Consider the following 20,096-nt stretch of genomic DNA (forward strand, 5'->3'; position numbering starts at 1 on the left):
TTGTCGCAGGAGGAAGAAATGGAACCGATACAGTAGCTGGCTCTGGAGCAGACTGGGCTGGAGCCGAAAACAATTTAGTTAACACTGGCGACTGGAGGAGCCACTGGACCACCTTATCAACATCCGACTCAGAGAGCCTGGAGGACTTGGAGACAGACGGGGGTCGAGAAACCTTCTCTGTCAGAACCGAAACAAAACTGGGGGAACGGCTCCGAATCGGCTCCAAAAGGATTGGAGCCAAAGCAGGCTCGAGAACCACCGCAACCTCCTTCGGCGCTTATGACTGTGGAGTTGAAGAAGTCGACCCCACAAAAGACAATACTTCCTGCGGCTCCGAGACCAGTGGAGCAGAGGAAGGAGACCTAGCCTTGGGTAGTGCTTCCTGCGGCTCCGAGACCAGTGGAGCCGAGGAAGGAGATGTAGTTTTAGACCTTTTCTCCGGAGGCTCCGATGAACTAGTTGGAGCCGGAGACTTCATTTTAGATTTGGACCTGGATTTTTCAGAGGAAGGAGAGGACGCCAACGTTTCCTCAAAGGAGGGTTTAATCAAACCCTTGAGGATAAGTTTATTTTTTCTCTCCTGTAAAACCCTGGCAGAGAAAGCATGACACACACTGCAGGATTCCTGCAAGTGTAGGGCACCGAGACAATATACACAGATGGCGTGGCCAGCAGTCAGCGACATCTTGTATGCACATTTGGCGCATTTTTTAAAGCCAGATGGCTTATGTTCTTTTGGTTCCTTGCCCGACATAAGGAACACAATCCACAAGCAGCAACAATAACTCGAAAATACACAATAATCACACTCAGCAACACAAGGTAGGGAGGAAGGAAAGGGCTCCAACTTAAACGCCCGAACAGTAACAACACAAGATAGGGCAAAGGCCCTCTAAAACGGGCCTAGCCCGCCAAACAGAAGGATTACCAACCACAAAGTAATCAGTCACAACAATGGATGGATACAACAGACAACGTAGCTATTAGAATAGCTTTTTTGGTATAATAAACTCTAAGCTATAGTTCAAAAAACAAAACAGAGGGGACTTAGCCACAGCCAAGTCGAGACCACGTCGTTACTCTAGGAGCGGCAAACGAGATCTGGGGGTTTGGGCATGATGCATCCTGGGATACAGGGTTAGCCCAGCCAATGAGAGATTTCGTGCTAGTTATAGTGGCCGAGTCGGAGCAGATTCTCGGCTCCGAACCTGTCAGTAATGAATGTAGGCGAAATAGGATCACATTACATCTGAGGGTTACAAGGAGGTAGCAGGGTATTATGGGTAAGGGGAGGAGCTTGGAGCTTGGATCTGTAAGCTTGGAAAGCTGCCGGCTCGGATCCAAATCGGATCTGATACCCACAGGTTGTAGACCAAATGAAGTTAACTACTTCAGATCATCCACTCACCACATCTGACTTGTTTCTCTGTAAGTAAGTTAACTAGGGCACAGTAATTTCTCTTAAATACAGTCAGGAATATGGTGAACTACAGCTTAGATGTTTTCTTAATTTATTTGAAAATGTCCTGCAATGTTGTTTTAAATGTTTCCTATGATTCTGAACTCGGATGCAACTGTGATTATATATAGACTATTTTCTTGTTCTTTTCTTATTTATTATTGCATGTATTTAAACCTTTCATTGTGGCGGATATTTTAGAGACATAGTTAAGTTCTGAGAGTACTTATATTTATTTGGTAACATTATGTGCCACTAACAGCCTTGCTCTTGGTCAAACTACCATTTGTATTGATAGTAACATTACACAGCAAGATTGGACACCCTTTGTTAAGGGCCTTAAAGCCGCTGATAAGGAGGTGGCAGTGATAACTACCTTACAGTCTGGGCAAAATGGGGTGTAACTAGTAAACCTGTGCCAGCCTTTCCCAGGTGTGCGTGTGTCAGCTACTTGGGCAGGGACACAAAGCACTGGTTGGACAGAGATTGTGCTGGAAGTCTTGGCTTGGTCACTCACCTGAAACCTCAACCCTATAGCTGTATTCTTAAAGGAAATTGCACTTTATTGTGTGTGTACTTGTCATCCACTCAATGTACTTCCCCCACTGGTGTTAGTGGTGAGGATTGAGGCTCCTTGATTACTGTTGCCAGTGCTGGGTGTCACATACATTCCTGCCCCCCCCCCCACCCGAAAACTCAAGCTAATTTTTCCAAGTGACCCTTAAAAACGTTCCTTGAGAGAGTTTAGCCTATTTGGGAATACATTACCCCATTCCCTGTCTTGAGAGCCCATCTGCGTTGGCATTGCAAACCCCACTGTGGTGCCGCACTGTCACATCATATGCCTGCAATCCTAGGGTCCACCATAGTAATTTGGTAATTTGCTGGCTGGTTCCCATTAGCTATAGATCCCCCCTCAGAATCCTCCTGCCACTTACTGCAAATACTTAGCACCAGGGCCTCCCTATCATGGTATGCCCCTGCTTCCTGCCTAGCAGTTCTACCACATAGTTAAAATCAATGACCTTCCTTACCACGTTGAAGGGTCCCCTCCCAAGCTGCCTGCAGCTTGCTGCATCTCTTGTGGGATTCACAGTTACCCTCCCACTCATCACAAATCCAAATCTAGAGGTCCCCTCATCCTATGCCCATACAGCAACTCAAAGGGTGAAAAAACTGTGGATTCCTTGGACACCTCCCTGTAAGCAAACAGATGGGGCAAATATTTGTCCCACTCCCTCTTAAACTGGTCTGCAAATGCACACAGCATGGTCTTTACTGTAGAGCTTAACCGCTCAACAAGACCATTAGTCTGAGGATGGTAGGGGGTGGACTTTAAGTGGTTCACCCCACACTGATATCACAGAATCCAGCAGGTCTGACATGAAACTGGCACCTCTGTCAGTCAGTATTCCTCTTGGGAAACCTACCCTGCTGAAAATCTCTAACAAAGCATTTGCCACCTTTTCTGCCTCAATGGAGGCTAGGGCCACTGCATCAGGTTATCTGGTTGCATAATCTACTACCACTAGGATATAAACTTTTTCCTTGTGGAACTTGCAGTACTCAGAGGCCCTACAATATCCATAGCTACCCTCTGAAATGGTTCTTTAATCACCGGCAATGGCATCAAAGGAGCTTTCACCTAGTCTCTTGCCTACTTTTTGGCACTGCTCACAGGCCCTGCAGTACCCTATTACATCCCTGGAAATCCAAGGCCAATAAAAGTTCTGCATAATACGTCTCTTTGTATGCTTTTTGTCCATATGACCTACAAAGGGAATGTCATTGGCTATGGCTGCTGCATTCTCTAACCCTCCCTCAGGGACTACTCTATACAGTAACATTTTGTCCCAGTATAAAGATCACCCTTCCTTTGAGGATCACATGCCTTTCTGGCTCCCTCCCTCTGGCCTTCTAAGGTAGGGTCAGAGCTGAGCCTGTCTCAACTCTCTTTGTAACCCTTCCCAACTCCCCTTCCACAGAAAGTCTGGTATTCTCTGACAGCAGTGCATCACTGTTAGCCTGGGTACTACTACTCACCTCTGCCCTTCCAGTCACTCTGTCCAAGGGAACATCAGTACCCACAAGCAGCTGTGGCTCATCTTCAGAGAGGGAGCTACCCTGTAGCAGTGATACTGAAGTAATCACACTAGTCCTGGATTCAAATGTGCAGTAAATCTGGGCTCCTCCCCCAGGCTAACAGACCCACATACGTGTCGCCAATCCTGACTGGGTGTCACTGCATGCACATAAGGTACTGCATTATCAAAACCATTCCTCATCAGGGCATCTGCAGGGATATCCTCAAACACACCTACTTGCTTGCTTCCTTTTCCCCTCTCCCAGTCAAGGTGAACTCTAGCCAAAGGTATTTGGAATGGGGTCACTCCTACAGCTCTGACTGAAGACTGCCCAAACAAGTAGTGCTCCTCTTTAATCATTCCAGGCTTCACAATGGCTAGGTCAGAGGCTGTCTCTCTCTTAGCAGTGGCCTCTTTTCCATCTACTAAGACAGAATACAACCTCTTGTGGTAGGCTGGTACCCTTGTTGTCTCCAGACAACTGACTGCTGGCATTCCGTCATTCCCCACTTACTGGCTCTCCCACCTTTTGTTCCCCACCTTGCCTCTGTCGATATCTATATGCTACATGGCCCCACTGGTTGCATTTAAAACATTTAACTATTAGTCCTGGACATGTACCCGGACTAGTGGCTTCCCATGCTACTGGCAGACTCTGCTGGGGTGGTTTAGGCTGCCCACTATGGGTTACCTTAGATGCATGAGCAGTACTGGGTATCCCTTTCCTGTGCAGTGATGCCCTGCTTGCTAGATATAGGTCTCCCTTTTCCCCATCTTATCTGGGGTAATGCACTGCCCATCATCTAACCAGATTCTCATGTCCTCAGGCAAAGTGCTACGGGCTTGTTCCCTCACCAAAAGGTCTGTCAGCCCTTCAAAAGTGGTGACCAGACACTCACTCACACACTTATGAAAATAAGTGCTTAGTTCATCAATATATTCTCACACACTTATCTGCCTTGTGTCTATGCTCATGAAACTTTTTCCTATAAGTTTCAGGTGTTATCATAAAACACTAAGACATTTTTTAATAGTATTATAATTTAAGCAACACTATAATTTAAGCAACCAGTATCAAAAATTTAGAAACGGCAGTTACAGCTTTACCGTGGAGTAAGGAAGTCAGGAACCATAGCCAGAGCCCTTGGTCAGCATTATACTTGTTTGCATACCCTTTCAAATGCATGACTAAAACTGTCAAAATTATTATCCTGTGTAAATTGTGAAAGAAATTTACTGACCTTTTTGCTTCTAGGGTTCGGTTACTCCCTTCCCCATTACCTCCATGACCCTGGCCAAGAGTCAGCATCTCTTTTTCATGTTGCTACTGCCTCTCATTCTCCTCAGCTTCCGGACGTCTCAGCTTCCCATTCTCTTCAGCCCCCAGGTGTCTTAGTCTCTATGCTGATTATATTTCCAAACGTTCGGCCTCCAGTTCATGTCTCTTCAACTCCAGATGGATTTTTAAATCCTCTGTGGAAAGGTTGAGCTGTCCATTTTCTGACAGCTGTACATCTCCAAGGCCAGTCTGACTGTCCTCCTGGTTGATAATCTGTGATGCAGCTGTGACTAAGGCTGCAACCATCCCTGCTTTAGTCAGGCTGGCATGCACCAGTCCTCTGTCTTGGCACATCTCAGCCAACGGCTGTCTGCTTGGCATACTCCTCTCTCCTGACATCCTTGCCTGCTCTCCCCGATTAACTATGCTAACAAAAAAATAAAAATATTGTAATATGAAACTCTGAATGTTCACTGTGTGGCTGGCTGATTGAGACACCTTCCTTAGTGATCACTGTTTACATGCTACAAGAATTTAATATCCACACCAATGACTCCTAATATGTGGCTATCCCTCCACTGTCAACAAATATATGTGACGTCCCACCACTGGCAACAGTAGTCAAGGAGCTTCAATCCTCACCACTAGCACCAGTGGGGGATGTACATTGGGAGGATGACAAGCGCACACGTAGTAAAGTGCAGTTTCTCTTAAGAGTACACACACCACAGTCAGTCTGGGGCTGGTTTATCCCTCTTTCTCCAGATACCCAAAAGGACTCCCCACTGGCACAGCTACAGGGTTGAGATCTCAACTTAGTGGCCAAGCCAAGACCTCCAGCACAATTCTCTGTCCAACCAGTGCTTCGTGTCCCTGTCTAAGTAGCTGACACACACACCAACACTTTGAGGCTTGATTTATATACAAACAGATATACACATAACTGGGAAAGGCTGACACAGGTCTACTAGCTACGCCCCCTTTTGCCCAGACTATAAGTTAGTTATCACTGCCACCAGCCATGTCCTTATAAGCAACTTTAAGGCCCTTAAAGGGTGTCCAATCTTACTGTGCAATGTTACTATCAATACAAATGGTAGTTTGACCAAGAGCAAGGCTATTATGAGTGGCCCATACAGTGTCACCAAATAAATATGCAAGTACTCTCAGAACTTAACCATGCCTCACAAATATCAGTCACAATGAAAGGTTTAAATATATTTAATGATAAATAATAAAACAAGAAAATACTCTGTATATAAATTACAGTGACATCAGAGAGTTCACAACCACAGGAAATATTTAAAACACTGTAGGGCAGTCTCAAAGAAAACATCTAAGCTATACTTCAATATATTCCTGACTATCTATGAGAAGTTACTGTACCCTAGTTAACTTGCTTACAGAGCAACAAGCCAGATGTGGCGAGTAGATGTTCTTGTCAGGTCAAAGACAAAATACAAAATGCACAGTCTCTCTCTGAGACTGCTTAAATTAATATTTCAAGTATTACTGCTGGGATAGCTTGCAGCATGACATCACTTCTTGTCATCTGACTATCCAAGGTGAAAACCCCCACTGATGCAGCTGGCAGCATTTAGCATCTACCTGTGAAAATACACAGGTCTCACATTTTTTAGCAAATGGTGGAATTCGTAAAACCATTTACATTCCTCCACAATTAAAGACTATACAAAAAAGTTCTAGTTCTAGTTCTAGACATTGTCTCCTGTTGCACTGATATTGAAAGATAACATCTGTTTTTTATGGCCCAGTCAAAGTAATTCAATCTCAACTATTCTTCTGAAGTTAACTTCTTGCGTTGCAGTTTCCATTGTTAAAATATATACATCTAAATAGTTACAATAGTAATAGTGTACACACATTTCTGCTCAGTACTGTACAAAATATCTCTTCAGCACACGTCTGTACAATATGGCATACAGTTCTAATACATCGGTAATGCAAGCATCTTACATGAAGCATGTTGACATTCACAAAAGACACAAGCAGCACCCCCGCCTAAGCGGGTTACTCATCCTATGATACATTCAGACCCCAAACTGTGGGTAGCAAAGCCAAAGGAGGTGGAGTTTCAAAATATATTATTAAAGACATACACACCTCCAGGCTGGTCTGTCAGTATGACCAGCATGAGACACTCCAGGTGCAGTTAACCACTGAAAGAGCCTATTCAAATCGTAGCTAGCTACATGCCTCTAAATTTGATGCCCACTCTTCCTATCTGGACCTCTTCGAATCTGTCAGGATTCGATCCTTTACCCTGATCCTGGGCAACTTTAACTACCCAAACACAGACTGGAAGAACTACTCATGCCAGAACACAAATGCCTAGAGATTCCTCAATTTTGTCAATGCAAATGCCTTGGAATAGCTAGCCAATACCACCATGAGAGGTGATAATATCTTGCACTTGGTATTAACCAAGATGAGTAACCACTGCAGCATCCCTACAGTTATCATCCTCCCTGGTAAGATCTGCCCATAAAGAGATCACTTTCGAAGTTACCATCTCCCCCGACCCTCCCCCCCAGCTTGGGTCAAACAAAAAAACTTCTCCAAAGCGGATTACAACCTCCTGAGAGATGGTATAAAAAGCTTCACAGTCCCCTCCCCCTCTGCAGGAACTGGCACCAATGTCCAAATCTACACCAAAGTACTATACAAGCATTTATATAAAGGCATGGATCAGGAATAACTGACAGGACAAAATCATCCTCCACAAGGAAGAGAAAACCTGTCTGGTGGACATCTGCTATAAACAAATTCTGCAACAAAAGGAAAAAATTGCTGTCCAGCACCAAGAAGGAGCAGGTGCCCAATTGGAAGCAATCTCTCCTCAGCCTGAACAAGCAAATAAGAGCACTAGTCAAATCCTCAAAAGCAAACCTGGAGTCCAAATTGGACACATCTACTAGAGACAATCATAAGGCCTTCTTCACATACGTCCGCAGTCTCAAAGGAAGCACCAGATCTGGTCAAGGACATCACATACACAAATGCCATACATACAGCCAACTTGTTGGCTAACATTCAGTGAAAATTCACCCCACTGTCCCCACATCAGTAAATCAAGACATCTCCAGTACCTGCCCCCCTCCCCTTATCTCCAGTGAAAAGGTCATCCACTGCTCTCTCTAAGAGAAAAAATACAGCCTTCATGGGACCCAACAACATCCCAGGCTGCATCCTACATGAACTCGGGCAGGAACTTAGCACCGTTAGACACCCTATTCAACCAAAGCCTAGTTTCATCCCAGCCGAGTGGAGGACAGCCAATGTCATCCCTTTGCACAAAGGTGGAGCGTCCATCAATCTGGAAAATTATAAAACCACCAGCTTAACTAGCCTGATCTGCAAGGCTATGGAACAGATCACCATGGAAATCATTAACAAGGACATTGGCAACCACCAAACACTCAATCCCACACAGTTTGGCTTTGTCAAGGGGAAGTCATGTCTGTTCAATCTGGTTGACTTCTTTGAGACAGTCATCAAAGCCATGGACGAGGGGAAGACTGTGCACACCACCTACCTTGACCTGGCCAAAGGCTTCAACACTATTCCCCACTCAGGCATAATAGATGAACTCTCTCAACTAGGCATCAATCAGTTATGTTAGCAGATGGGTAGCAAACTGGCTCACTGATAGAGCCCACCTAGTCAAAATAGGGGAAGCCACCTTCAAGTAGTAGAACCATAATGAGCAGCAAACCCCAGGGACCAGTCTTGGGGCCTCTGTTAATTGGGATATATTTTTATGAGGTGCAGGCCAAAACCAATGGGCTATGGCTGACCAAGTCTGCAGATGATTGCAAGCCGGATGCGGTCATCAATTCCCCTAGTCATGTGGACATCCTCCAAGAGGGTCTCAGCTAAACAAATGACTGGTGCCAGAAACATGGCCTCAAGCTGAATACCAAAAAATGCATCATCATCCCCTTTTTGGGAGAGTGTCACCCCCACAAATCACATTAAGAACAACATTCTAAGCAAGCACTCAGTCGTGAGGGATTTGAGCATCCAGGTTTATAGCAACCTGACTTTTGACAACCATGTTACTTCTGTTGTACAGAAAGCTTTCTACATGGCCCACCTTATAAGAAACTGCATCTCATCCAGGGACAAGGAGGTCATAATATCCCTGTATTATTCCCTTATAAGGCCCATTATGGAGTACAATGCCCCTTTCGGCATGTCCCTCACAAAGCACATGAAGCAGTTGGAAAGACCACAGAGGTTCCTCACCAGGAGAATCCAGGGCCTCAAACATCTATTCTACACAGACAGGCTAAAAGCCCTGTCCCTCTACTCAGTTTCATACAAACTCCTTCGAGGTGACCTCGTTTTGGCATACAAAGCAATCTGCTACCTCACCATGGTGAGACTGCTGCATATTCACAAGTCAAGCTCCACTCGAGTAACCCACACACGCAATCTCAACCTGATCTGAGAGATCAATAGGACTTGGTGGCAGGTCAGATTTGTGTCCCAGAGACTCCATCTGTGGAACGGACTCCCTTCTCCAAGTCAAGCAGAGTACCTCATTATCCCCTTTTAAGTGCAACCTGGATAACTGGATGGGAAACAGAAAATACACCCCTGGGATTCCACCGGTGTCCCTGCTGGACTGGAGCATCGGGTGTTGACTTGGCTACTATGGGCTCTGGCTAGGCTTATAAGGGCCTCAGGGCCAATAGCCTAGTGACTTCCTATGATCCTGTATCCATTTACAAAATTCCAGACAGGTGGGCTGGCAGTATCTCCTGTCACACTTCGATGTAAATCATATTAATATTCTCAAATGACATTTACAAATTCCAGCTAGCTGGGCTGGCAGTACCTCCTTTTGTGACACAAACCTTTGAAGAATAAGAGAAGCATTCCATGCAAGTACCTATTTTCTTTGGCAGCACACAGGTCTGCTTACCCAATAACGTATCTCAATCCCTACTTATTACAACTAAAAACAAATACTCTTGTTCCAGAAACCTCACAGCTTCTCTGTGATAACATTAAAAAGTATTACTTATTTTACTTTAGTTTTTAATTTTGTTTTTTTTTTTTGGATTTAGTCAAAAACTTTCAGCAGAGGCTCAGGAAAAAAAAGCTACAACATACTTCCAACCTTTTTACACATACATTTAGCAACATACATGAACAGGCATTCAACAGGAGGTGGGCCTACAAAAATCCTATAGGCAAATGAAGAAAACAGAAGAGACTGTTACAAAAGCACCTAGAGAGCCGGCTGCCTTCTTTACTCATGGGTGCTAACCCTAATGCTGCCTCTTCCACCAATCTTCATCCTACACCTTGACGTCATTAAAACCTTCCCACACTGTCACTGTTCAGACAAATTTGAGGTTAATGTTACAGAGGTTTTAGTTGCAATATCAGGAGAGGAAATGGTTTTCCCCTCTTGATATTACTGTTTTCAGTTTTGCTTGTGTTCGCTATTATGTATGAACAAACTTATTTTGTCGATGTTTTAAATTTGACATTAGGGTGGTAAGGTCATAAGCAACAGACCCATATATATGTACAGTTGATCTGTTCTGCCCAAAACAGCTGTAATGGCCATTGTAATTTCAGATTAATAACAAAGGAGATGGTGGTGTATGGAACAAACTTCCTGTAAGTCTAGTTAGAAAATACCAATTTCTAAAAAGAATTTTGAAAATAAGAGGTAAGGTCAATTTTCTAAATATAAAAATGGTATACAGAAACTGAACAGAAAGAAAAACTCACCTTTTAACTTGAAGCGGTGAACAAAGTGGTTTGAGGCAGACATATGCTGCAGACATTCATCCCTTACATGGAAAAGGAGGAAACATTTGGGACAGGCGAAACACTGTACGACCTGCGGGGCAAGATCTTTCTCATGTCCATCTGCAGAATCACCCTGAAACAGACATTTTCAACTTAGACTACAAAGAAATGCCTGATATTTCATAGCAGCAAAAATACTATATATTTAAATATTTCCCATATCAGCTGATCTACAAGAACGTCCTAAGCAGTAGATAAATACAGGGATCGCCACTTCTGCAACCCAAATCTTATCACAATTTTTAGCATTTTCTAGCTTTTTTGTCGTTATTCATACAAACATCCCTCATTAAATCAGTGTGTGTGCATAACAGAAAAATATAAACTCATCCACTTGCACAGCTTCCAAGAAGATCCTTCCACAGACGTAGATGGAATAGCCATGAAGGCCATGAAGGCACAGGAGGGAATAGTTAGATGGCAGAAGACAGTCTCACAGACTACCTGACAAGGTTATTATTTAAACTGTTACAGCTGACTCCATAGGCGCTCTGCTGTGGTTATAAGGAATAATCACAATCCTTCCAAAGAGGAAGAAATGAGAGAAATGTCAAAAACAAAAAAGGGGATCAGAAAACTGAGCCCTGAAGAAAAGTGGTGCCAAAGGAGGCCAGACTCCCGAAATAGTGGGCCAGGCTATATTTTACTAAAAAGTGTGAACTGATGAGCAAGTCCTGGTGCAAAACTGTCCACAATAGACACATTCTTGAATCGGGTGCAAGATATAGCCATACACTTACAACCATTTGGACAGAACTTGATTAGATACCACAAGACCATCTTTATCTTGAGCCACAGAGAAATATAAGCAGTCTTCCTAAACTGGAACAGCCTCTTCAGGTAGAAGGCAATTATCATGGGAATAGAAAGAAATCTTTCTCTCCCTTGGAAACAAAAATAGAAGGTGAATATAATGATTCAAGGTCAGTTTTTAAGATTGCTTTGGGGAAGGAATGAGGACTAATCCAATGGGACACTACAATCGGTGTGGAAGTCTAGAGTTCCCTATAAACCAGGGCCTACAATTTCTGTGATTCAACAAAAAGTAATGCATACTAAACACAACGGCCAATTTTACTTTCCCTTAAAGACGGGTTCTATTATCAAAGGGTGTAATCTGAGGATTCAGTACTGGGGCCTTTACTATTCTTCATCTTCATAAATGACCTCCCTTTCAATATGACCAACATTAACTGCATTTTTTATGCAGGTGATGCAGCTGTCAAACACAGAAAAAAAAAAACAGCTGATAAATTGCAAGCAATCGGTCCAATTATATTTTAATATCATTTGGGGATGGTGGACTACTAATAATTTTGGGAATCGACACTGTACAGTCCACAATAATCCAATTGTATTTCTGCATCCGGAAGGCAACTCATCCCCTTCACTACTAGTCAAAAATACTTGGGTACAGTATCTTGATCAAGCTAAGTATTTAACCAAATGTATTTAAGTACTGGGGGACAAGACAAGACCATTTCCTAACTTAAGGTAACTTCCAGAATCTCTCACCTGTTAACACCAGAATCCGAGAGAGCAGCAGCCACAAGTGTACCGTACCTAGATTCCAATAAACTCACCATATTATAGCGCTCAACTCCCTCAGAAAAGTAAACTACAAACAGCAGAGAAAAAAAAAACAAAAAACAAATAAGAGTCATATACTTATCATCCAGAAAGAACAGTTGTATAAAATCTTACCATAAAGCTAAATGTCCTTTTCTCTGGTACAGTATTCATTACATGAGGGAGTTCCTTACTGTAGGTGACCCAACATCAGCCAGTATACAAGAGACTTACTATTGTAGGATGCGTGGTATGTTGCACGTAGGAAGCGATTGGACGTCTGCCATAAAAGTGACATATGCACACACTATCCTCAGAACTGACTGCCCCAGGAGGAATGCCAGCCTAAGGAAATAGGGTAAGAATCACCTAAGAAGAAGCAAGGCCAGGGGGAAGGAAGAAGGAATAAGAATACTGAAAAAGAGAAGAGAAGGACATCTATCGTTTTGATAAGATTTTACACAACTACTCTATGTCCTTCTATTCATCAGTTGCAGTATTCATTACATGAGGGAGAATACCAAAGCTCATGAAGTAAGGGATGAAGATGTGGCTGAGGAGATTTCCAGGAAACCCTGCAGTATGGCTCTGGCAAACCCTTCTCTAGGGTTAGAGATTCCATCTAATTTGTAGTGTTTGGTGAAGATATGGACTGAGATCCCTTATAAAGGCCCCAGCTGAGGCAGCAGCCCTGGTGGAGCCAGTTCTAACAGAGGAAGGGAGTCTTGCCATGGTGAGTGTAGCAAACAGCAACAGTCTTGGAAATCCAGGAGGAAATAGTCTGTTTGGACACAGCCCACCCCAGGGCCTTGGGGTGATAAATTGATCTGAATTTCTAACAGCTTTGGTTTTGTCTAAATAAAATCTAAGTTGTCTGCGGACATCTAAAGTAAGGAACACCCTCTTGCTAGGATTCTGGGGGGGGGGGTAGGTAAGTGGATGGACTAAGTTGAAGACAGGTCATTGACTAACTTAGACATAAAATAAGGATCTGTGCACAGGGAGACCCTTGTCCTTGTGGGAGACCAGAAAGGGTGAAAATACCATAACAGCCTGTAGTTCAGACACTCGTTTGGCTTAAGTTAAGGCTAGGAGTAACAGTTTTCCAAAAGCATTACTGTAGAGAAGCTGAGGAAGCTGGCTCAAAGGGTAGGAGAGTCAGCTTTTCCAAAACAAAGTTAAGGTCCCAGGGAGGTGGAATGGTTTCCTGGGAGGTCTAATGTGTAGGGCACCTTTAAGAAACGGTTTAGCCTCAAATCTGCTAGCTAAGGGGAGAGACAGACGCAGAAAGGCAAATATGGCTGACATATGAGCTTTCACTGAAGAGTAAAACTAGCACTAAGCAATTCACACAAATAAGATGAAACCAGGAGAATTTCCACTGTGACTGAGGCCTGGTTTCGTTTCAGACACCAGACTGAAAATATCTTCCATGTGGCTAAATAAGATTTTCTGGTATTTGGTTTCCTGGCCTCCTGCAGGACTGTAAGCACATCCTCAGGGTATTAATTCCATTCAGACACCTATACTCTATCACTCAGAGTCAACTGTAGAGTCAAGTGGGGATGGATAATGGTCCCGTTTGTCTTATGTGAGAAGGTCCACTCTGTGAGGTAACTTGCGATTGTCCTTGGCTAAATGCAGAAGGAGAGGGAACCAGTGCTGTCTTGGCCAGAAGGGAGTCACCAGCAAAATTTTTGTTTTGTCATGCAGAACTTTGGACAGGACTTTTGGAATGAGGGGAGGAAATGCATACAGAAATATCCCCTTCCAAGAGAAGGAAAGGGTGTCCACTTTCCAGATCAGATGGTGAGGCTGTCTTGGCACAAAACTGTGGGAGTGGTCTGTTCATGAGGGAGGCAAAGAGGCATGTTTGAGGAATAACCCACTAGTAGACAATGTCCAGAAACACATCCATTTGAAGCATACATTCGTGGGATTGTTTTTGGGACCTGCTCAGGTAAATCTGCCACACAATTCTGTGAATATGGACGTATACTGCCTGAAGGGTCACCTGGAATTTTATTGCCAGCTCCTAAGCCTGAACAGCCAGACTGCATAATAGATCAGATTTGGTCTCCTCCTCCAGTCTGTTCACACACCAGAGGACTGTCATATCGTCTGTGAACAGCTTTAGAGGTCCTGGATAGAAGAGGAGATGGAAGGTCTACATGACCAATAGCAGCACCCTCATCTCCCTTACACTGTGTTCCTTCAGCTGAAAGGGAGACCAGACTCCTTGTGCTTTCAGGTAGCCAAAGGTTGCTCTCCAGCCTACGTCTGAGGAATCTGTGAAGATCTCTTGGCAAGGAGCAGGAGGGTGTAAGAGGTCTCGGTTGAGTGGCACTTGAGGTATCCACCACTGAAGTTCTCTCTTCGGATAGGGGATGAGAGGAATGGAGAATTCCAGGGGGTGCTGGTGTTCCATCCAAACTGACGTTAGGTACCATTGCCATTTTCTCACGTGGAGTTTGGCTAAGGGGAGCATGGGAATGGTGGATGCCATGAGCCCCAAAGCCCTGAGGAACTCTCTGGCTGTAATGTGGTGAACCAGCAGAAGATATTTGAAGGATGAGGTCCTGTTACCTTTGTGGGGGTAGAAAGACCTTCAAAAGATCTGTTCGCATCCTGCACCCCAGGAAAAAGTCCGATACTGTGAAGGGGTGAGAAATGAGTTTAAGTTTTTGGTGAACTCCAGACTTTGTAGAATACTGAAGGTAAAGGCATATTTCATTCTAACTCCTCTGTGGAGGTAGCTAGAAGTAGGAGGTTGTCCAAATAAGAAAAAATGTGTATTCCCTGAAATCTGCAGTGGGCAATCACAGGAGCTACACATTTGGTGAAAACCTTGATGCAGCAGAAAGTCCAAAGGGCAAGGTACAGAACTGGAAATGCTATGATGATACAGAGAAGTGTAAAAATTTCCGAAGTTAGGATGGACGGTATGTGCAGAAATGCATATTTGATATCCAGGGTAATCATGAAGGGTTGAGGCAGAAGTGGGAACAGAGTCTGGAGGGTCAGCATGCAGAAGGTGGATACCCTTAGGAAGGTATTGAGATGGGATAGGTTGAAGATGGGTCTACAGGGACCTTCCTTTCTGGGCACCAGGAACAAACTGGAATAAAATCCTTTTCCTATTTAGTTTTTGGGAACACACTGGATAGTCCCTTGGTTCATTAATTCTAACAGAATCTCAGGGGAAAAAAGCTAGTTGCTCCCTGGTAGGCTGAGGGATGCCCGTGAAGGAGGGTAGGTGATCCCATACCATAAAGTACCTTTTTTTAACAATGGAGAGGACCCAGGAGTCTTGGGTTATGCTTTCCAAGACTGGTAGGTACAGGAGAAGGTGCTGGGAAAGAAGGATGGGGGGGGGGGGCAGTCAAAGAAACGACCGTCTGGAAAGGAGTGCTTTGGTGGCAGAGTTGCTGGTGGGGCCCTAGGCTGCTGTTGTCTCCTGTCATGCCTATTCACAAACACAGGTTTTGCAGAATCATCTCTTTGGAACGTGGGTACCAGGGAAACAAAAATATGTTTCAGTTCCTGCAATTCCTTATCCTTTTCCTGCATTGATTTGAACAAGTTAGAAGCTGCAAGGCCAAAGGTAGAGTTGTCCAAAGAAGCAAGTTTGGCTTTTATGTCCTCAGGTAAGGGCTGGAGTCTTAGCCAAGAAAATCTTCTTGCTCAGGCAGAAACCTCTGTAGTATCATAGCTGCATGCTACGGAGTGGTGTGCCACTTAAGATGCACCAAGCAAGTAACCAAGATTTTATTTTTTGAGTCAGGTTCAAGTCCGCAGTTACCTGTGAAAGTTGAGACATAAGCTCTAAAGCGCATTTAATCATGTGTTTGGTAATTTATGGCCCTAAACGCTAGTGACAGAAGTGTACAATTTTTTGTCTAGTCTATCCAGGATCCTGCGAGCCTTATCTGATGGTAGGAGGGTAGTGGAGGGGAGCAATCTTTATGGCTTGTCAGAAGCCACAGAAATAACAGTAGGGTCCACAAAAGGGCATCTGAAGAGAAACTTGCAGTCCTGTGGGACCTTGTAGAAGCAGTCTGGCTTCTTGGAGGTGGGTGGCTGGAAATCTGGTGCCTGTGAAGCTGAGGGAAAAGCATAGAGAAAGGCAAGACAGGAGGAATAGCAGATGGGCTAGGTGATTTCACCTTTAGTAGCTCATAGTATCTTTTTTGTACTTCGGATACCTGGGTGCTAACCCACGTAAAATTGTCTCTCATTTTAGCTAGAGTTTCTCCAAAGGAAGGGTCTTCCATAGGTGAATCTGTTCCATTGCATTCCTCTTCTGGGGAGGCATAATCCAGGGGGGAAGGGATCTGTAAAGATTAGGCCAGAGATTCCACCCCTGAAAATGATTCTTCCTCTGAGGAATCCTTTTCCTTAGTCATTTTAAGAGGAAAGAAGGTACTGGCAGAGGCAGCTTTAAAACCTGGAAGAGGGCTATAGGACACAAGGGCATTGAAAAGCCCACCCCCCGAGTGAATTGTTGCCAGTGCTAACAGGTTCTTTTTGCTGAGGACAAATGTTTGTTTTTGGTTTCTTTTTTTCATGCAAGTCTGCCTTATGTATAGTAGGAGACCCACACATAGGCCTACATTCTATCAGGTTGGATTCTACCTCTTCCCTACCAAGGATCTGAGGAATCCCCTTAGGGCCCTTCCACTATAACAAGCCGTGCTTCCCCTCGGACATCCGAAACAAATACATGCTCAGCCTCTTTGGACGTGCTTCTGCTCGAATCCAAGGTGGTCTGGACGTCAGACTCGGCCTGTGGCTCTGAACTGTGACCCAGGTGCATCTCTGGGCTCTCCTCTGCCTCAAAAGAGGCACGTTTATAACCACAGGTGTAGCAGAAGGTTCAGACCTTTTCTTTTTGGACTTGCCCTTCAAAATCAACTCGCCATTGGGCCCGAGGATCCCACCATAGTGCTTTTTACTAGCAGCTTTAAGCGCCGATTCTTTAGGTAGATAGCTAAAGAGAATAATCTACTCCTTAAGGTCTCTGAGACAAACACCTCACAAACAGAGCAGTTTTTGTGGTCAGGGTTTGGGCCTAGGCAAAGCAGGCATGGAAGATAGCTATCCTTGTGTGGAATTTCTCATCCACAGTGGCACTTTCCCTTCGTGGATGATATAAACCCTAACCCCAAGGCAGTATAAAAAAAAAGTCACAAAATTCCCCAATGGGACATCTGAAATTTGAAGAATTGCAAATGACTCGGGAGTCAGGTCACATGCTGGAATCTGGCAGCAGAGAAGTTCTGAGGATGGTGTGTGCATCTGTCACTTTCATGGCCAACGTCCAATCGCAGCTTATGCGCAACGTACCACACACCCTACAGTAGTAAAAATCTTTTGTATAATGGCCGACATTGGGTTGCCTACAGCGGGGAACTCCCTCATGTAATAAATAATGCAACAGATGAATAGATAGACATCCAAAAGGAAGTCTCACTTCACTACCATGTAATAAGCTAAAAGGTCGGAGGTTGGCATCATGGTTAAGGTGTTTAGCTCACAAGCAAGATGCGAAAGATTTGATTCTCACCAAAGGAAATGGCTAGTCTTAAAAACATCCCAAAAGGACAGTTGGCCTAGTACTTACCTGTGAACTTAAATGGCTTTCTGTTGAGGCCTCAACTGAGTTCCTAGTCACTACCTCAGCCTATTGACTGCTTAATGGTAAATATTGCTCACCACTCAAGACCACACTCTTCATGACAGCCTCTCTTTATGAATTGTATAGTGGCAACAATATGCAGCTTGTTAGGCCCCCATTCACACTGTATAAATCACAACTACTACTAAAAAGATAGCATATTCCAATTATTATTCAGCTAGCAGTTTCTACAAAGGGCTACTCTTGCCTTTAGTACCATCATAATGACAACAAAATGTCCCATGGGAGAAACCATGCAATCACATAAACTTACACCTTCAGTGGTTAAAACTGACAGGGGAACAGAAGGAAAAGACCATTCATAATACTCATCATCCTGAATTTATGGGTTAAGGTAGGCCACAAGGTAAACCTGCTGAAATATTTGAAAACAACAGCCTGTCTTCTCCACTGCAACACTGGCCAGAAAGCCTACACTCTTCAATTCAGTGTAAGGAAAGAAACAGGAACTAGGTCATAACTTTAAGCCTGTTTCAAAGAGCTACACACAAGCATGCACAATGAAGACTTGGCAAATAGCTGTGAATGCTCCCCAAATGGTGCCCACTATTCAGAGCTAAAGTGTGGCACAAGTTGGGAGGAGGCTTTTTTTTTTTTTATTTGGTACTGTCAATCAAAATGGTTCACACATCCAACTAGAAAACAATCTCTGAATACCTCCTAAGCACAGGAAGATGCTTGCAGATTTCTCCTCACAGGAGTTACTTCTGAAAGAACTCACAAAGTTCCTGGTCAATTCAGCACAAATATATATTCAAAATGGTTCATTTAAGGGGAATTCAATTAGGCTTACAAAGCAATGGTTCTTTTTAAATAATTACAAATATGCATTGGTTCAGGACCATCTCCTTAGGTGTACTGTGAGGAACTAGAACCAAACGGATTACATTTTTTAGCATAGTCCACTGGACAGCAATTGTCCCATCTTCATGGGAGACAAGACAACTAGTCTCCCTAACTGACTTTTCCAAGAATCAAAAAGAAGGCAAATTTAGGTTGGGGGAGTCAACCCAGAACTGCAGCAGGATCTGAAGTCTAGCAGCGCACAGTCAAATCTCTGCATCGCAATGCCAGGCAAAACTATAAAGAAAGTTTACTTGGCTTCATCTGTCAGACAAATAAGGACAAGTCCTGCGTGATGGTAGAACCACAATGTTAAGTTAACCACACCACCAGCTAATCTACTGTGGCATGGAGCTTTCCCTAAAAGACAGCCTCATCCTAAGCTGATGGTGTGCAGGACCAGAGAGTGGCAAAAAATGATCTAATCCTGGACTCTGACCAACTTATTGTATGGCACAGCGTAGCTCATCCGGACAGACTAGCAGTGGCATGTAATGAAATCATGACTGGTGCTCCGGAACACTCCATCCAAGTAACTGAAGTGGGATACAAGAACCCTGGTATGCATGGAAAATAAGCAGCTTCAGACAGAAAGGTTAAAGAACTAGTCCACTTCAGGATAAACAAAATGAACAAACTGTATGCAGTGCCAATGGCTGATCCTGGTGCAAATTTCACAATGTTAACTTGCTTGCATCTTACAACGTGCAGACTAAAATCTGGCTCAACCAGTCTAGTTTTAGCCTGCAGGTGTCATGAGTCAAGACATTCACCAGAACAAGGAAATCTGAGATTGGGGGCATTTCCAGAATACAAGACGTTTTGTTGCCCACATTCCCTTAAAACAATCCTATCTAGTCTAACATGCCCACTACAGAAAAGGTTACTGATAAAGTTGCTTAAGGACTGACTATTTTTAAAATCTCATAACCCATTCATTTTTCAATCAGTTTCAAGACTTGTCAATAAACAGGCACTACTGTCCTAAGTATAGTTAATGCTTTCTTTCTAGTGAGGGTTGAAACCCATTTTTGGTCCCCGCAGACCTCTTTTAGTGCCTCACATCAATGCTGGGACTACCAGACACCCCCTACCCCCCCCGACTTAATCTAGTGTTGCTTGGACCAGTCGTGGGTCTTAAATACATCCTGGGGGCTCTACCATCTGTGCTTCTGCCTGTTTATATATCCATCTGTACCTATCTATATCTATCTATACCTATATATATCTATACATGTGCATACATTTTATATACATATATATACACATCTATATATATATACATTATATATATATATATATATATATATA

The 20,096-nt window shown here is 43.8% G+C and overlaps 1 protein-coding gene across 4 annotated transcripts in view; it reads right to left on the reverse strand.

Moving 5' to 3' along the window:
* ZNF451 (zinc finger protein 451) overlaps nucleotides 1-20,096 on the reverse strand; it is a 1,506,235-nt gene that overhangs the window by 1,106,632 nt on the left and 379,507 nt on the right. For all 4 annotated transcript variants that reach the window (XM_044063345.1, XM_044063343.1, XM_044063344.1 and 1 more), the window contains exon 8: nucleotides 10,595-10,748. In XM_044063345.1, coding sequence (XP_043919280.1) covers nucleotides 10,595-10,748 — 154 coding nt within the window. The remainder of the gene's footprint in view (nucleotides 1-10,594; nucleotides 10,749-20,096) is intronic.

This window comes from Protopterus annectens, chromosome 2.part1, assembly GCF_019279795.1.
Source record: "Protopterus annectens isolate FY-2018-M chromosome 2.part1, PAN1.0, whole genome shotgun sequence".
Taxonomy (NCBI): Eukaryota; Metazoa; Chordata; order Ceratodontiformes; family Protopteridae; genus Protopterus; species Protopterus annectens.